This window comes from Narcine bancroftii, chromosome 5 (assembly GCF_036971445.1).
Source record: "Narcine bancroftii isolate sNarBan1 chromosome 5, sNarBan1.hap1, whole genome shotgun sequence".
In the NCBI taxonomy this organism is placed as follows: Eukaryota; Metazoa; Chordata; class Chondrichthyes; order Torpediniformes; family Narcinidae; genus Narcine; species Narcine bancroftii.
In genome coordinates this window covers 18,467,424-18,481,316 of record NC_091473.1, presented here as the reverse complement: position 1 = coordinate 18,481,316, position 13,893 = coordinate 18,467,424, and the positions used below count along the sequence as shown (strand labels likewise).

The 13,893-nt window shown below is 41.4% G+C and overlaps 1 protein-coding gene across 1 annotated transcript in view; it reads right to left on the bottom strand.

Moving 5' to 3' along the window:
• Positions 1-13,893, bottom strand: part of LOC138763182 (ADP-ribosylation factor-like protein 8B-A) — a 78,574-nt gene that overhangs the window by 31,329 nt on the left and 33,352 nt on the right. Inside the window, exon 2 of the mRNA XM_069936930.1 lies at positions 2,648-2,728. Within this exon, the coding sequence (XP_069793031.1) occupies positions 2,648-2,728 (81 nt within the window). The remainder of the gene's footprint in view (positions 1-2,647; positions 2,729-13,893) is intronic.

Below are 13,893 nucleotides of genomic sequence, written 5' to 3'. Positions count from 1 at the left end.
TTGACTATCCCTAATCAGTCCATAGTTAACCAAATAATTGTACATTCAATCTCTTCGAACACCTTCCAATAATTTACCGACGACTGACGTCAGGCTCATTGGCTTATTTTTCCAGGATTACTTTTGGAGCCTTTTTTTTTTAAACAACGGAACAACATTATCTACCCTCCCAACTTCTGGCATCACACCCGTGGCTAAGACATTTAAATATTTCTGTCAAAGCCCTTATAATTTCTACACTAACCTCCCTCAAGATCCAAGGGAATATCTTTCAGGCCCTGGGGATTTATCCACCCTTATTTGCTTTAAGACAGCAAGCACTTCATTTTTAATCTGTGTAGTTTCCATGACTAATTTTATCCCTTACTATCCTTCTGTTCCTAATATACGTATAGAAACCCTGAGGATTTTACTTCACATTATCTGCCAAAGCAACCTCATGTCTTGTTCTAAACTTCCGGATTTTTGAGGTTTTTCTATACTTCTCAAGTACTTAATTTGCTCTGTGTTGCCTACACATAACCATATAACAATTACAGTATGGAAACAGGCCATTATCGCCCCCTCTAGTCCGCACCAATTTAAGTGAACTCCACTAGTCTGACTTACCTACCCCCTCTCCATAACCCACTAGTCCCCTCACATCCATGTACTCATCCAACCCTCTCTTAAATGACAACATTGGCCCTGCTGCCCTTCTGGAAGGTCATTCCACTCAGCCACCATTCTCTGAGTGAAGAAGCTTCCTCTTGTGTTACTTGCTATACACCTCTCTCTTTTTCTGAACTAGATCCTTAATATCCTCGAAAACCAAGGTTCCCTTTTCCTGTAACTTTAATCCTGAAACATACAAACTCTGTACTCTCAAAATTTTACTTTTGAAGGTTTTCCACCTATCTCACACATCCTTGACCGAAAACAGCTTATCCAAATCCACGCATTCTAGATCCTTTCTCATTTCCTCAAAACTGGCTTACTCCAATTTAGAATCTCACCCCATGGCCCAGACGTATCCTTCTCCATAATTAACTTTGAACTAATGGCATTATGAACACTGGACCCATAATGTCCCCTACACATACTTCTGTCATCTGTCCTGTTTCATTCCCTAAAAGGAGATCCAGTATGGCACTGTCTCTAGTTGGCCCTTCTATCCTCACTACATTCCAGAGGATGTATTGAGAGCAAACTGTGGAACTGCATCAAGTTGGAAGCCATACCAACTTGGACCACAAGATCTTGCAGAGGATAGTGAAGTCAGCAGAAAAGATCATTGAGGGATCATTTCCTACCATATAGGACATCTACAACAATCGATGCAGGCGAAAGCCAATAAACATTGTGAAGGAGTCCCCACACTCCTCATGTAAATGGTTCTCCCTTTTGCCATCTAGTAGGAGGCATCATGGCACTCGGGACCTTGCGTCCCAAGCCATCAGGCTCCTGAATTCCCAGAACATGTGAATAAATATACCGTGGTCTTTTATTGTATACGTCTTAATATTTCAATGTATTTAACTTCTATTTATGTAAATATGCACCATGGTCCTCGAGAAACGCTATCGCTTTACTGTGCAAGCATGGTATGAACAATAAATAAAGGTATCTTGACTATATATTGATACATACTTTTTATCTTATTCATGAATGATTAAGTACTATTTTGAAAGGCCAACAGCCATCCCACTTCTGTCCTGTCAAAACCATGAATTATGTACCTATGAATTAAATCATCTCTCATTCTCTTCTCACCCACCTAACGAAATGGCAAGTCTAGTAGAGGATCCATCACTATTTCACCTCCAGCTCCAGCCATTTCATCTACGGCTCATTTCAGACATGCATTTATGGGAGCATGCCTAGACTTCTAAGATGAGCTAAATCCCAAGTGCTTGCCAGTCAGGTGTTCCCGGTCAGGTGAACTATTCGCTGTCAGCCAGATTGACTCTGTCTTTTAGCTTTACTGTATAATTGCAGCTCAATTTGGCAGACCTTGTATCAAATTAGTGATGTACTAGGAATGATACCTTGCCAGGTTAGTGCTGGGCCCAGGCACACTTTGTGATTGCCCTCACCTCTCTCCATGAGCGGCCCACAGCAACAGAGAGCAGGCAGCAGAGAGAGTGGGACAGCGGTATTATCAAAAAGATTTTTCCATTGTCCTACTTGTACGTTTTGTCCAAGTTTTAAATGCTTACTGGTAAATACACTAAAAAAAAATACAGTACACAAACACATCCTTTCCCATCATGAGGCCAGAATGCTGGATCACCCCTTTTACACAGATGGCATTCTGACATCGTTACTACCTCTCCTGCCAGAAAAAGGTTGGGACTGGAATGACCACCCCCCCCATTCATGCCAGTGCCTTTTACATAGAAGGCATAGTGTAAAAAAAGCCACAAATATCACAGAACCAAGTGGCTGTGTAAAAGGCACCAAAGTTTATTGATTTAGCCTCATTACCCTGCAAAAGACAGGCTTACAAAGGCATGAAATTGACTCACTGAGTCACAATCACAAAGTTTGAAAATAAATTTAAGGAAGCAAATTGCTGCATTGAATATCCCTGAAATGATTGCTTCAACTACAAAATATTAGACTTAGAATGATTGTACATTGGTGCATTACCATTCTCAGTACATACCTTTATTGTTACATTTCCTTTAGTGACCTTTCTCATATTGAAGCCAACAGTTGGAATCATATCTTCACTGAATTGACCACACTAGAAATGAAAATAGCATAAAATGAAAATTAAAATCTATTTTATTTTGAACATAACAAATAATTTCAGAACAGTGTAAATAATTGATGCAACTAAATACAGCCTTTTTTCCATGTGATTAATATACAAATTAAAATTTCATGGACGAAAATTTCGAAGCATCAAAGTTAAATGCTACTTTGATCATATTGCAGGCAACACCATACACAGTACTTAATGCAATACAAGTTGCCCAGTATAAGTTTTCAACAGGAATGACAATTATTATATCTGGCTCTGACATGATAGAAGACCACAGTGGACAGAGCACTGGATTGCAAGCAGACGACATGTTATATGTCTGCATTATTGGAAGGAAGGTGAGGCACCATTCTGAGAAAAAGACCTGAATCAGGAGTTTCTGTGATGGGAGGCCACATCTGAGGATGTGTCAAGAAACAAGAGTTTGAAAAACTTTTTCCACAAATTCTGTGAGTTAACTTTATTCTGTCTCTCAAATTTTTGGTCGTCATTGGTGAATTCTTCAAGGGTGAACTTGTATAACCCAAGATGCCATAAAAGGAGGCATATATTATTTGCATATATTATCTACCATATATTTTTGCTCAATTTGGGGCAGCACAGTCAGCCTAGCAGTTAGCACAACACTACTGCATTACCAGCAACCTGGGTTTGAATCCAGTGCTGAATGCAAGGAGTTTATACATCTCTCAGTGTCTGTGTGGATTTCCTCTGGGTGCTCAGGTTTCGTCTCACCTTTCAAAACTTGCAGAGGTTATAGGTTCATTGAGGTATTTGAGCAGCACGGTTCTGTGGGCCGGAAGAGCCTGTTACTGGGCTGTTTGTCCAAATTTTTAAAATTACATTAAAATTATTTGTACTATTTACATCAACGTTGATGAAAGATAGCAATTTCCATTTTGCTTTTTCAAAATGGTAAACATACATACCATGCAACAGTAACCCCACAATTCTATAAGAAAGCAAATCATTCCAAATCTTAAACAAGCTTGATATTCCAAAAATATTACTTTGACTATTTGGATATATAGAAGGTACAAAACTTTTCATTTGAAAATTCATTGAATGCAGATAAAATGAAGGTTTGGAACAAGCTCCTTTAACTGTTGACAGCCTTATGTAAATTTTGGATTAATTTAGCATGAAGCACTATTTTCAAAAATATTTCCAGATCTCCCTATACATTTATCAATTCCTGTTACTGAGGCAGTCTCCAGTTATGAAAGCACACAGCACAGTATAAAACTAGATGAACAACACTCAAGGGGGGGGGAGAGAGGAAAAAAAAAAAAATCGAAGCACAAGTTTGTATCAAGGTTTCCAGGATTAAAAGTGATATTATGCATCCCTCTATAACAGACTATTGACAACACACGAAGAAGCAAAAATCTCCCTTCAGCTCCCTCTCATCTCATTCCAGATTAGATTCAAGGCAAAAATATCAATTCCTCTTATCAAGATCCTCCAGTTTTTCACAATTTGTTAGCACACAATACCATTGTTCTCTCAACCTGACTCTTCACCTTGTAAAGGTTAATCAAATTGGTGGGCTTGAGATTTCTCTCATTTCAGCTTGCTATCTGCAAGATGCCCAAGATACAGGAGTTCACATTTTCAGCCATTATACAATGTTGCTGCGAAGAGGAAATGGTTATGCTGACAACTTTCAGTTAACAGTCATCATTGAAAGGAGGAAGTTCTGTCAATTATGCTAACAATTTGCTTGACAGCAACTTAAAATTTGGGGAAATAAAAAATAAAATTTCAAGTTGAAACAAAAGAATAAGCCAAAATAAACCATGTATTTTTTTGGGGGGAGGGGGTGAATTTAATGAGGGCAAATTCATAAAAAGAAATGACTCCAAGGTAGCATCAGCTTTGGAAGTGAACTAAAATTTGCAAAAGATACGTTGGCCAAAAAATACAATCATACTCGATTAAGTGGATTTCAGCAGAATCTGCTGGTCATGGAATGACAACAAGCACATGACTATCTGACCAATTTAACGGGAAATAGATGTGTATATTGGCTTATGTAGCAAATTAGGAGCAATTTTTGCCTCAAGATACATTTCAAGCAAAAAGCAATTTCAAAAATCAGAGATTCACAATGAAATCCAATATAATGTTGCAATCCAATGAGGAATAATAATAAGGAAATTCAGTCATTCATGTTGCAAACACTTACCTTCAGAGAAAGGAACAAGTTCACTGAGAAGCATTACCAAAGATTTCAATTTAAAATGCATTGTTTTACATTCCCTGGTGGTCATGGATAGACTAGCTTTAATGCATCTTTTGAGCGAGGATGGGGTAGAACAGGGTTTCCCAAACTGGGTTCTGCTGAACCCAGGGTTCAGTGGAAAAGAGTCAGGGAGTAAAACTCAAAAATATAAAAAGCTCGTACAGGTACATAATCCTTTATCCAGAACCCTTGGGGGACAGTGTGTTCCGAATTTCAGATTTTTCCAGATTCAAGCCCACCCGAATTGTGCTGGCATATCCGCCCCCACCCAGTCACACTGCCATCTCTCTCCCCCCCCGCCCGAGTCGCGCTGCCGTCTCTCTCTCTCTCTCCCCCCCCCCCCCACCCACCCCGTCCACCCAAGTCGCACTGCTGTCTCTCTCTCTCTCTCTGCTGTACCAGTATCAGGAGCTTTCGCTGGTACAGCAATTTCATCTACATGGGGAATTTTGGGTAACAATGACAGCCATTGAGCCACCGCCAGGCCAACTGAAAGCGTCACTTACAAAGTGGTGCGTGTTGGGATACATGGGAGTCGAGCAAGGGTCGCTTCGGGTTATGTTTGGTGCTAAACTCCATCTTTGATGAGCAGATGTCATCTACCGAAAAAAATGCGTGTTTTTGGAGGTTGCTGGTTTTTGGAATTCCGGATAAAAGGTTGTGTACCTGTAGTAATATGATAGCCTTTTTTTTTTTAAAAAACTTAATTATTTCTTCTGTCTTAATTCAATTTTTTTCTTCAAGAATCCAAACTTATTTGGGATGGCAGCAAACTGTACACTCCCAAGGAAAAAAGGCATCACGGGGCCTAACATCAGCAATGCAGACATCATTTTTAACCAAAGGAGCTGGCCATATTTTACCGATATTCCACACTGACATTCCACATAAGTTTATAGTATTGGTTTCTTTTTGTCTAATTATTATAATTAGTTTATATGTACAATATAATGAACAATATCTTGATAGTGTTATTTTTTTTTCCATGCATTTTAACCCATGGATCGCTGGATTAAAAAAGCTAAGAGACAGGATAATTCCTCTGAAGAATGTACTGAAGTGTCACCGCTTTTTCAATAAGAATCTTTGAATAAACCTATATCTGAAAAATCAAGTGTCATAAAGAAAAAGTATGACAATTATGTGTCACTTGGATTCACTTCAGCTAGGAATAAAGAGGCACCAGGTGCACAATGTGTTTTGTGGTAAAATGCAGTATAACAGTTCTTTGGCCCCAACAAAATTAAAAAGACATCTGGAAATAAATAATTCCCAGCATAAAGATAAGGATGTGAACTTCTTTGAAAGACGAGATTCACTTGGATCCAGTAAAGGTTTTACGATGTAAACTGCAAAGAGAACAAGATAGAATGAGAATGCAACTGAAGCTTCTTACAGGGTAAGTTATCAAATTGCCCTTGCTGGAGAAGCCTACACTCTTGTACAAAGGGCAAAGTGAACTGTATGTTCAATGGGCAGTTCAGCAGGAAAAATCGATGCAGTGCAAGTGTCAAATAATACTGTATCGAGACATATTAACAGTACAGCTGAGGAAGGGAATTAATATGTCATTTGAAGTTATGTGATGCTTTTTCATTACAACTGAACAAGACAAAGGTCTTCCAGTGCTGCTAGGTAGGTGCACGAGGATATTGAGGAAGATGTGCTTCTTTGTTAAACTTTGCATAGGGACACAATTAGGGAAGAAATGTTTAACTGCATCAATAACTACAAGATGAAGAAACCCATTCCGTAGAAAAAGTGTTTACATGTATGCACAGATGGAGCCAAAGATCTCACGGGGAAAATTGAGGGAAACACTACCAAATTCAAAAGGATTGCACAAAATTGCAGCAGTGCCAGTACTCATTGTGCCTTTCATAAACACACACTTATATTGAAAAAGTCCCCATGCCCATGAGAAAAAAAGTGCTCAATGAAGCAGTCAAAATTGTTATTTATATCAAAAGTCAACCCCTGCAGTGCTGGTTGTTAAAAACACTGTGAATAAATGGAAAGTTAACACACAGCCTTACTAATGCATATAGAAGTGAGATGGTTATCACAAGGAAAAGTATTGGTAAGGATATTTGAACTTCACAAAGAACTTCAAAAGTATTTTAATGACTTGGTTTCCATACTCAGAGTGCCTGTTAAGTTGCAGTTGGTTAATGTGTCATGTGTATCTTGCTGATACAGTCACAAAACAGAATGAAATTAATAATGACCCTACAAGGAAAAAATGTAACCTTTTTAATGTTGGACAAAATTTCATCACTTTCTAGAAAATGTGACTTTTGGATTTCAATGGTGAAAGGAAAAAAAAACTTAGATTGGTTTTCCGCAAGACTTTGTGAAGGAGCATGATGTGAGTGTTGATGAAGATTTTGTAATGAAATGGAACAACACTTAACTACTTTACACTTGATAAGTATTTTCCCAATGATTCTAGTAAGAACGAGAGAAGGATACAAAATCCATTTTTGTCACGACCCATCACACCGATTTATCAGCTCAAGAATATGAAAGCCTAATGATGCAACATCCGACTTTCAGTTGTGGCAAATATTTAATGATTTTCCCCCAAGTTTGGATTAGCCTGAATGAAGAATATCCACCATTGGCAAAATCTGCTGTGCATTCCTGATTACTATTTTCCACAACTGACATGTGCAAAACCGGATTTTCGTATTATGTTGCAATGAAAACAAAATACAGAAACCAACTTGATGCCACTCCTGGTGTAAGGATTCAACTATCTAAAATTGTGTCCAACATTAAGATCTGTGAATGACAAGAAACAATTTCATTCCTCCCATTAAATGTAAATTAAAGAAAACAAATAATTTCAACTTGGACAATGGTAAGTTTATTTACTTCTTTGCTATGCTTTTTTTTAAAATATACCAGGTATTGGAAAAGAGGCACACTTTTTAAATTGTGCTTACCTCAAAAAATCTGAAAGAATAATCAAATAATTATTGAATAATACAATGTCTTAGTACTGTAATACAGAATTATTAGGGGTTAAATTTAAACTAAACTTAATTTCTTTGAGAATAAAAAGGATTCCACTTTTACATCACTTTGTATATTTATACATGTATTATTTCAATTTATCAGTGCAGAACTTGTCCTTTTCTGCTTGTTCCGCCTAGAGGGTTGGAGCAGAGACACTGATGAGGGTGATGCGACACTGATGAGGGTGATGCGACACTTGTTTTGAAGGGGGAGTCGCATGGACATGATCCGGTCCGAGTGGCCTGTCGGGAGGTTTTCGAGTTCTTGACCATGAAACCTACTCCAGATAGGCGTCGTCCATCCATAGGCTTGCCAGACCAGTGGAGTGTGTAGCCTGCGCCGCGTTCTTGGAGGCTGCCTACATCTGCAAGGCGGACTTCACTGAGAGCGGCTATGTCGATGTCAAGTCTGAGGAGTTCATGTGCGATGAGGGCAGACCGACGTTCAGGTCGGTGGCTGTCAGTCTTGTCTAGCATGGTTCTGATGATCCAGCATGCTACCTTGAGTTTGTGAGCATCTTTTGGACTTCATCCTAACATCGAAGTACTCGAGATGGCAGAGGCCGACAGCATCGAATCTACGCTGCTGAAGATCCAACTGCGCTGGGTAGGTCACGTCTCCAGAAAGAAGGACCATCGCCTTCCCAAGATCGTGTTATATGGCGAGATCTCCACTGGCCACCGAGACAGAGGTGCACCAAAGAAGAGGTACAAGGACTGCCTAAAGAAATCTCTTGGTGCCTGCCACATTGACCACCGCCAGTGGGCTGATATCGCCTCCAACTGTGCATCTTGGCACCTCACAGTTCGGCGGGCAGCAACCTCCTTTGAAGAAGACCGCAGAGCCCACCTCACTGACAAAAGACAAAGGAGGAAAAACCCAACACCCAACCCCAACCAACCAATTTTCCCTTGCAACCGCTGCAACCGTGTCTGCCTGTCCTGCATCGGATTTGTCAGCCACAAACGAGCCTGCAGCTGACGTGGACATTACCCCTCCATAAATCTTCGTCCGCAAAGCCAAGCCAAAGAAAGAAAAGAATTTAAATTTAACAGTAAAAAGATTAATTCCTAAATCACACTCATTTCAACCTTTGTTCAATGTAAATTCTTTTATTTATCTCTAATTATTATCATTACTTCCAGGGGTGTTTCCCATTATTGTAATAATGACTCAGAAACCTGGCCAGGAATCCTTGGCAAGCATGGTGTCGACAAGTACAATGACAGCGGGCGCCTCCTGTTGGAACTCTGCGCAGAACAGCAGCTTGTCATTACTAACACCCTCTTCCAGCAGAGAGACAGCCTGAAGATTACCTGGATGCATCCCCGATCCAAACACTGGCACCTCCTGGACTACTTTCTGGTGCGAGGAAGAGATAAACGAGATGTGCTCCACATGCCCAGCGCGGAATGCCACACTCACCACCGACTTGTTCGCTGCAAGCTCAACCTTCACTTCAAGTCAAAGTTCAAGAACAGTGGAGCCCCCAGAAAGAGGTTCAATGTTGGAAACTTGCAGTCAGACATAGTGAGAGGAAACTTCCAGGCAAACCTCCAAGCAAAGATCGAGGATGCAAACTGCCTCACGGACACGTCTCCTGAAACCCTCTGGGATCAGCTGAAAATGGCCATACTGCAATCCACTGAAGAGGTACTGGGCTTCTCTTCTAGGAAAAACAAGGACTGGTTTGACAAAAACAACCAGGAAATCCAGGAGCTGCTGGCAAAGAAGCGATCTGCCCACCAGGCTCACCTTGCAAAACCTTCCTGGCCAGTGAAAAAACGAGCCTTCCATCTCGCATGCAACCACCTTCAGCGCCAACTCCGGGAGATCCAAAATGAGTGGTGCACTAGCCTCGCCAAACGAACCCAGCTTAGCGCCGACATTGGCGACTTCAGGGGTTTTTATGAGACACTAAAGGCGGTGAACGGCCCCTCACCCCAAGTCCAAAGCCCTCTGCGCAGCTCAGATGGCAAAGTCCCCCTCAGCAACAAGATCTCCATCCTCAATCGATGGTCAGAACACTTCCAATCCCTTTTCAGTGCCAACAGCTCAGTCCAAGAATACGCTCTGCTCCAGCTCCCTCAACAACCCTTGAGGCTCGAGCTGGATGAGGTCCTTACCTGGGAAGAGACATATAAGGCAATTGAACAATTGAAAAGTAGCAAAGCAGCAGGTATGGATGGAATCCCCCCCCCCCCCCAGAGGTCTGGAAGGCTGGCGGCAAAGCCATGCAAACCAAATTGCATGAGTTTTTCATGCTCTACTGGGACCAAGGAAAGCTGCCTCAGGACCTTCGTGATGCCATCATTATCACCCTGTACAAAAACAAAGGCAAGAAATCAGACTGCTCAAACTACAGGGGAATCACGCTGCTCTCCATTGCAGGCAAAATCTTCGCTAGGATTCTCCTTAATAGACTAATGCCTAGTGTCACCGAAAATGTCCTCCCAGAATCACAGTGTGGCTTTCGCGCAAACAGAGGAACTACCGACATGGTCTTTGCCCTAAGACAGCTCCAAGAAAAGTGCAGAGAACAAAACAAAAGACTCTACATCACCTTTGTTGACCTCACCAAAGCCTTTGACACCGTGAGCAGGAAAGGGCTTTGGCAAATACTAGAGTGCCTCGGATGCCTCCCCAGGTTCCTCAACATGGTTATCCAACTGCACGAAAACCAACAAGGTCGGGTCAGATACAGCAATGAGCTCTCTGAACCTTTCTCTATTGACAACAGCGTGAAGCAAGGCTGTGTCCTCGCACCGACCCTCTTTACTATCTTCTTCACCATGATGCTGAAACAAGCCAATAAAAACCTCAACAATGAAGACGGTGTTTACATCCGGTACCGCACGGATGGCAGTCTCTTCAATCTGAGGCACCTGCAAGCTCACACCAAGACACAAGAGCAACTTGTCCGTGAACTACTCTTTGCAGACGATGCCGCTTTAGTTGCCCATTCAGAGCCAGCTCTCCAGCGCATGACGTCCTGTTTTGCGGAAACTGCCAAAATGTTTGGCCTGGAAGTCAGCCTGAAGAAAACTGAGGTCCTCCATCAGCCAGCTCCCCACCATGACCAACAGCTCCCTCACATCTCCATCCGGCACTCTGAACTCAAAACGGTCAACCAGTTTACCTACCTCGGCTGCACCATTTCATCTGATGCAAGGATCGACAAAGAGATAGACAACAGACTCGCCAAGGCAAATAGCACCTTTGGAAGACTACACAAGAGTCTGGAAAAACAACCACCTGAAGAAACACACAAAAATCAGCGTGTACAGAGCCGTTGTCATACCCACGCTCCTGTTCGGCTCCGAATCATGGGTCCTCTACCGGCATCACCTACGGCTCCTAGAACGCTTCCACCAGCGTTGTCTCCGCTCCATCCTCAACATTCATTGGAGCGCTTTCATCCCTAACGTCGAAGTACTCGAGATGGCAGAGGTCGACAGCATCGAGTCCACGCTGCTGAAGATCCAGCTGCGCTGGGTGGGTCACGTCTCCAGAATGGAGGACCATCACCTTCCCAAGATCGTGTTATATGGCGAGCTCTCCACTGGCCACCGTGACAGAGGTGCACCAAAGAAAAGGTACAAGGACTGCCTAAAGAAATCTCTTGGTGCCTGCCACATTGACCACCGCCAGTGGGCTGATCTCGCCTCAAACCGTGCATCTTGGCGCCTCACAGTTTGGCGGGCAGCAACCTCCTTTGAAGACCGCAAAGCCCACCTCACTGACAAAAGGCAAAGGAGGAAAAACCCAACACCCAACCCCAACCAACCAATTTTCCCCTGCAACCGCTGCAACCGTGTCTGCCTGTCCCGCATCGGACTTGTCCGCCACCAACGAGCCTGCAGCTGACGTGGACATTTACCCCCTCCATAAATCTTCGTTAGCGAAGCCAAGCCAAAGAAGAAGAAGAAGAAAAGAAGAAGTAAGCTTTGGAGCACAGTTTAGCAAAGGTTTGATGTAGGTGACAAAATGGCACAATGAATTCTGGTGAGCTGGAAAGCACTTCCTCAAAAAAGTGGTGAAATTTTCAAAATAGGAAAAACTCCAAAGATGAAACATTGGTGGATTTTCCAAACTATTAAATTTTGTGCATTACATTTTGCACATTATTATAATAAATTTTCTTGCAGATCTAGAGAGCTTTAGGCACACAGGAAACCAGATCAGATAAGGCAAAAGCCAGTCTGATTGTGCAGTAAAATTCTGATAATCCATTAAAGAGGAAGCTCTTTAAAACATCCTCCCAAAAAATGGTCATGCCTTCCAATATGGCATACGATGTTTAAATCTTATCTGGCTGGAGAAAAGAAATGAAATTCACATCGAAAAATGCATTTTTTTTTAAAAAGTAAATTTGTTTGCCTGTACATGACAAAATTTAATCGACATTTCCAAGAGAAATGCATTCTGTAACAATGTAGAATTTTAAGTTGTCAAAAATAACACTGTTTACCCTTCAAAGAATGGACAGACAGAAGCCCCTTTCACATTTGCACGTGTTCCAAGGAATTGATGGCCAATCAGCTGAAAAAGGGTCAAGTGTGAAAGCAAAATCATCTGAACACTGGCATGGATTGACGTCATCTCACGCCCGGGATAGACTGCCTTGATCCCTTACTGCAATCCTCGGCATCTGCAGACACTGGTGTGGTAATCAGCCAAGTATGAAGCTGAGAATTGTATTCAGACACTTCCAATTGAAGGTAGAACAGTCCTATCCCTGGGGATGACTCCTTGTAAGTGTGAAAGCATGCAGTGCTCCAGATAAGAGTGGCCAAGTGTGAACAACCTAACTGGGACATTGAACAACTGATTTACTGGGACACAAGTGTAAAAGAGGCTACAGTCTTTATTATACAGTACAGGTATCTGTTCCCCATAAAAGGGAATGTTATAACTAGAAGGCATACATTTAAAGGGAGAAGGAGGAGAATATATTTTTTAAAACACAAAGCAGTTGATATCTAGAATAAGCTTTCAGAGGAGGCGATACAGGCTAGAACATTGATTCTCAAGGTGGGGCGTAGGAATATTTTGGGAAATAAATAAAAAGCTGGTTTGAAAAAATAAACTCATCATGTTGGTGTGAAAGATGTGACTTGGCAACACTGTCAATACAACATAATTGTGGTAACTTCCAAGTAAAAATCACTTTGTTCTTTTTATTTTCATAAAATGTTTTTGCCCTTCTGATGTTTCTCTGTTGTTTCACTTATTTTAACAGTTGTTATTCTTGGTTATCACTACAATTATATTTTTTTCTGACCAGTCTTATTATCATCCATTCCAAATTATTTCAACAATCATGCCTCTGTCCATACCCCTTTACTTATTTAGTTCAGTAGTAAGTGAGACCTGCATCTATGTGGATCTTTGTGCACTAACATATTGATGTGGAGGGGGCATGCAGGGGATTCCACCCCAGGTGCTTGCCTGAGGGGGAATGCCAAAATTAGGGAGGAAAAAATAGGGACCCCAGAAAATAAAGCACAAGGCTAGCGCAGTTTTGATGTACTCCCTGCAAAAAAAAGTCAGAAAACACGCTACTGTTTTTTTCATTTTGTTTTAGGGTCAATATTCTTTGATTCGATCATTACTTTTATTACAGTTCTAAGACATAATAAAGTATTGATTGATCTGTTTCAGGGAGCTTGCACAGTTGTATATTCAAAATGAGCAGACCAAGCAAACAAAAGGTTCGTAAATATTCAATGGAGTTCTTGAAGTTTGGGTTTATACCTGCTGTATACGATGAACGTGCACCTTTTTGCCTATTATGCCAACAGACTTTGACAAATGAATCAATGAAAGCAGGCCGTCTTGAAGCTCATTTGAGGGTAAAACTTCAATTCGAAATTGG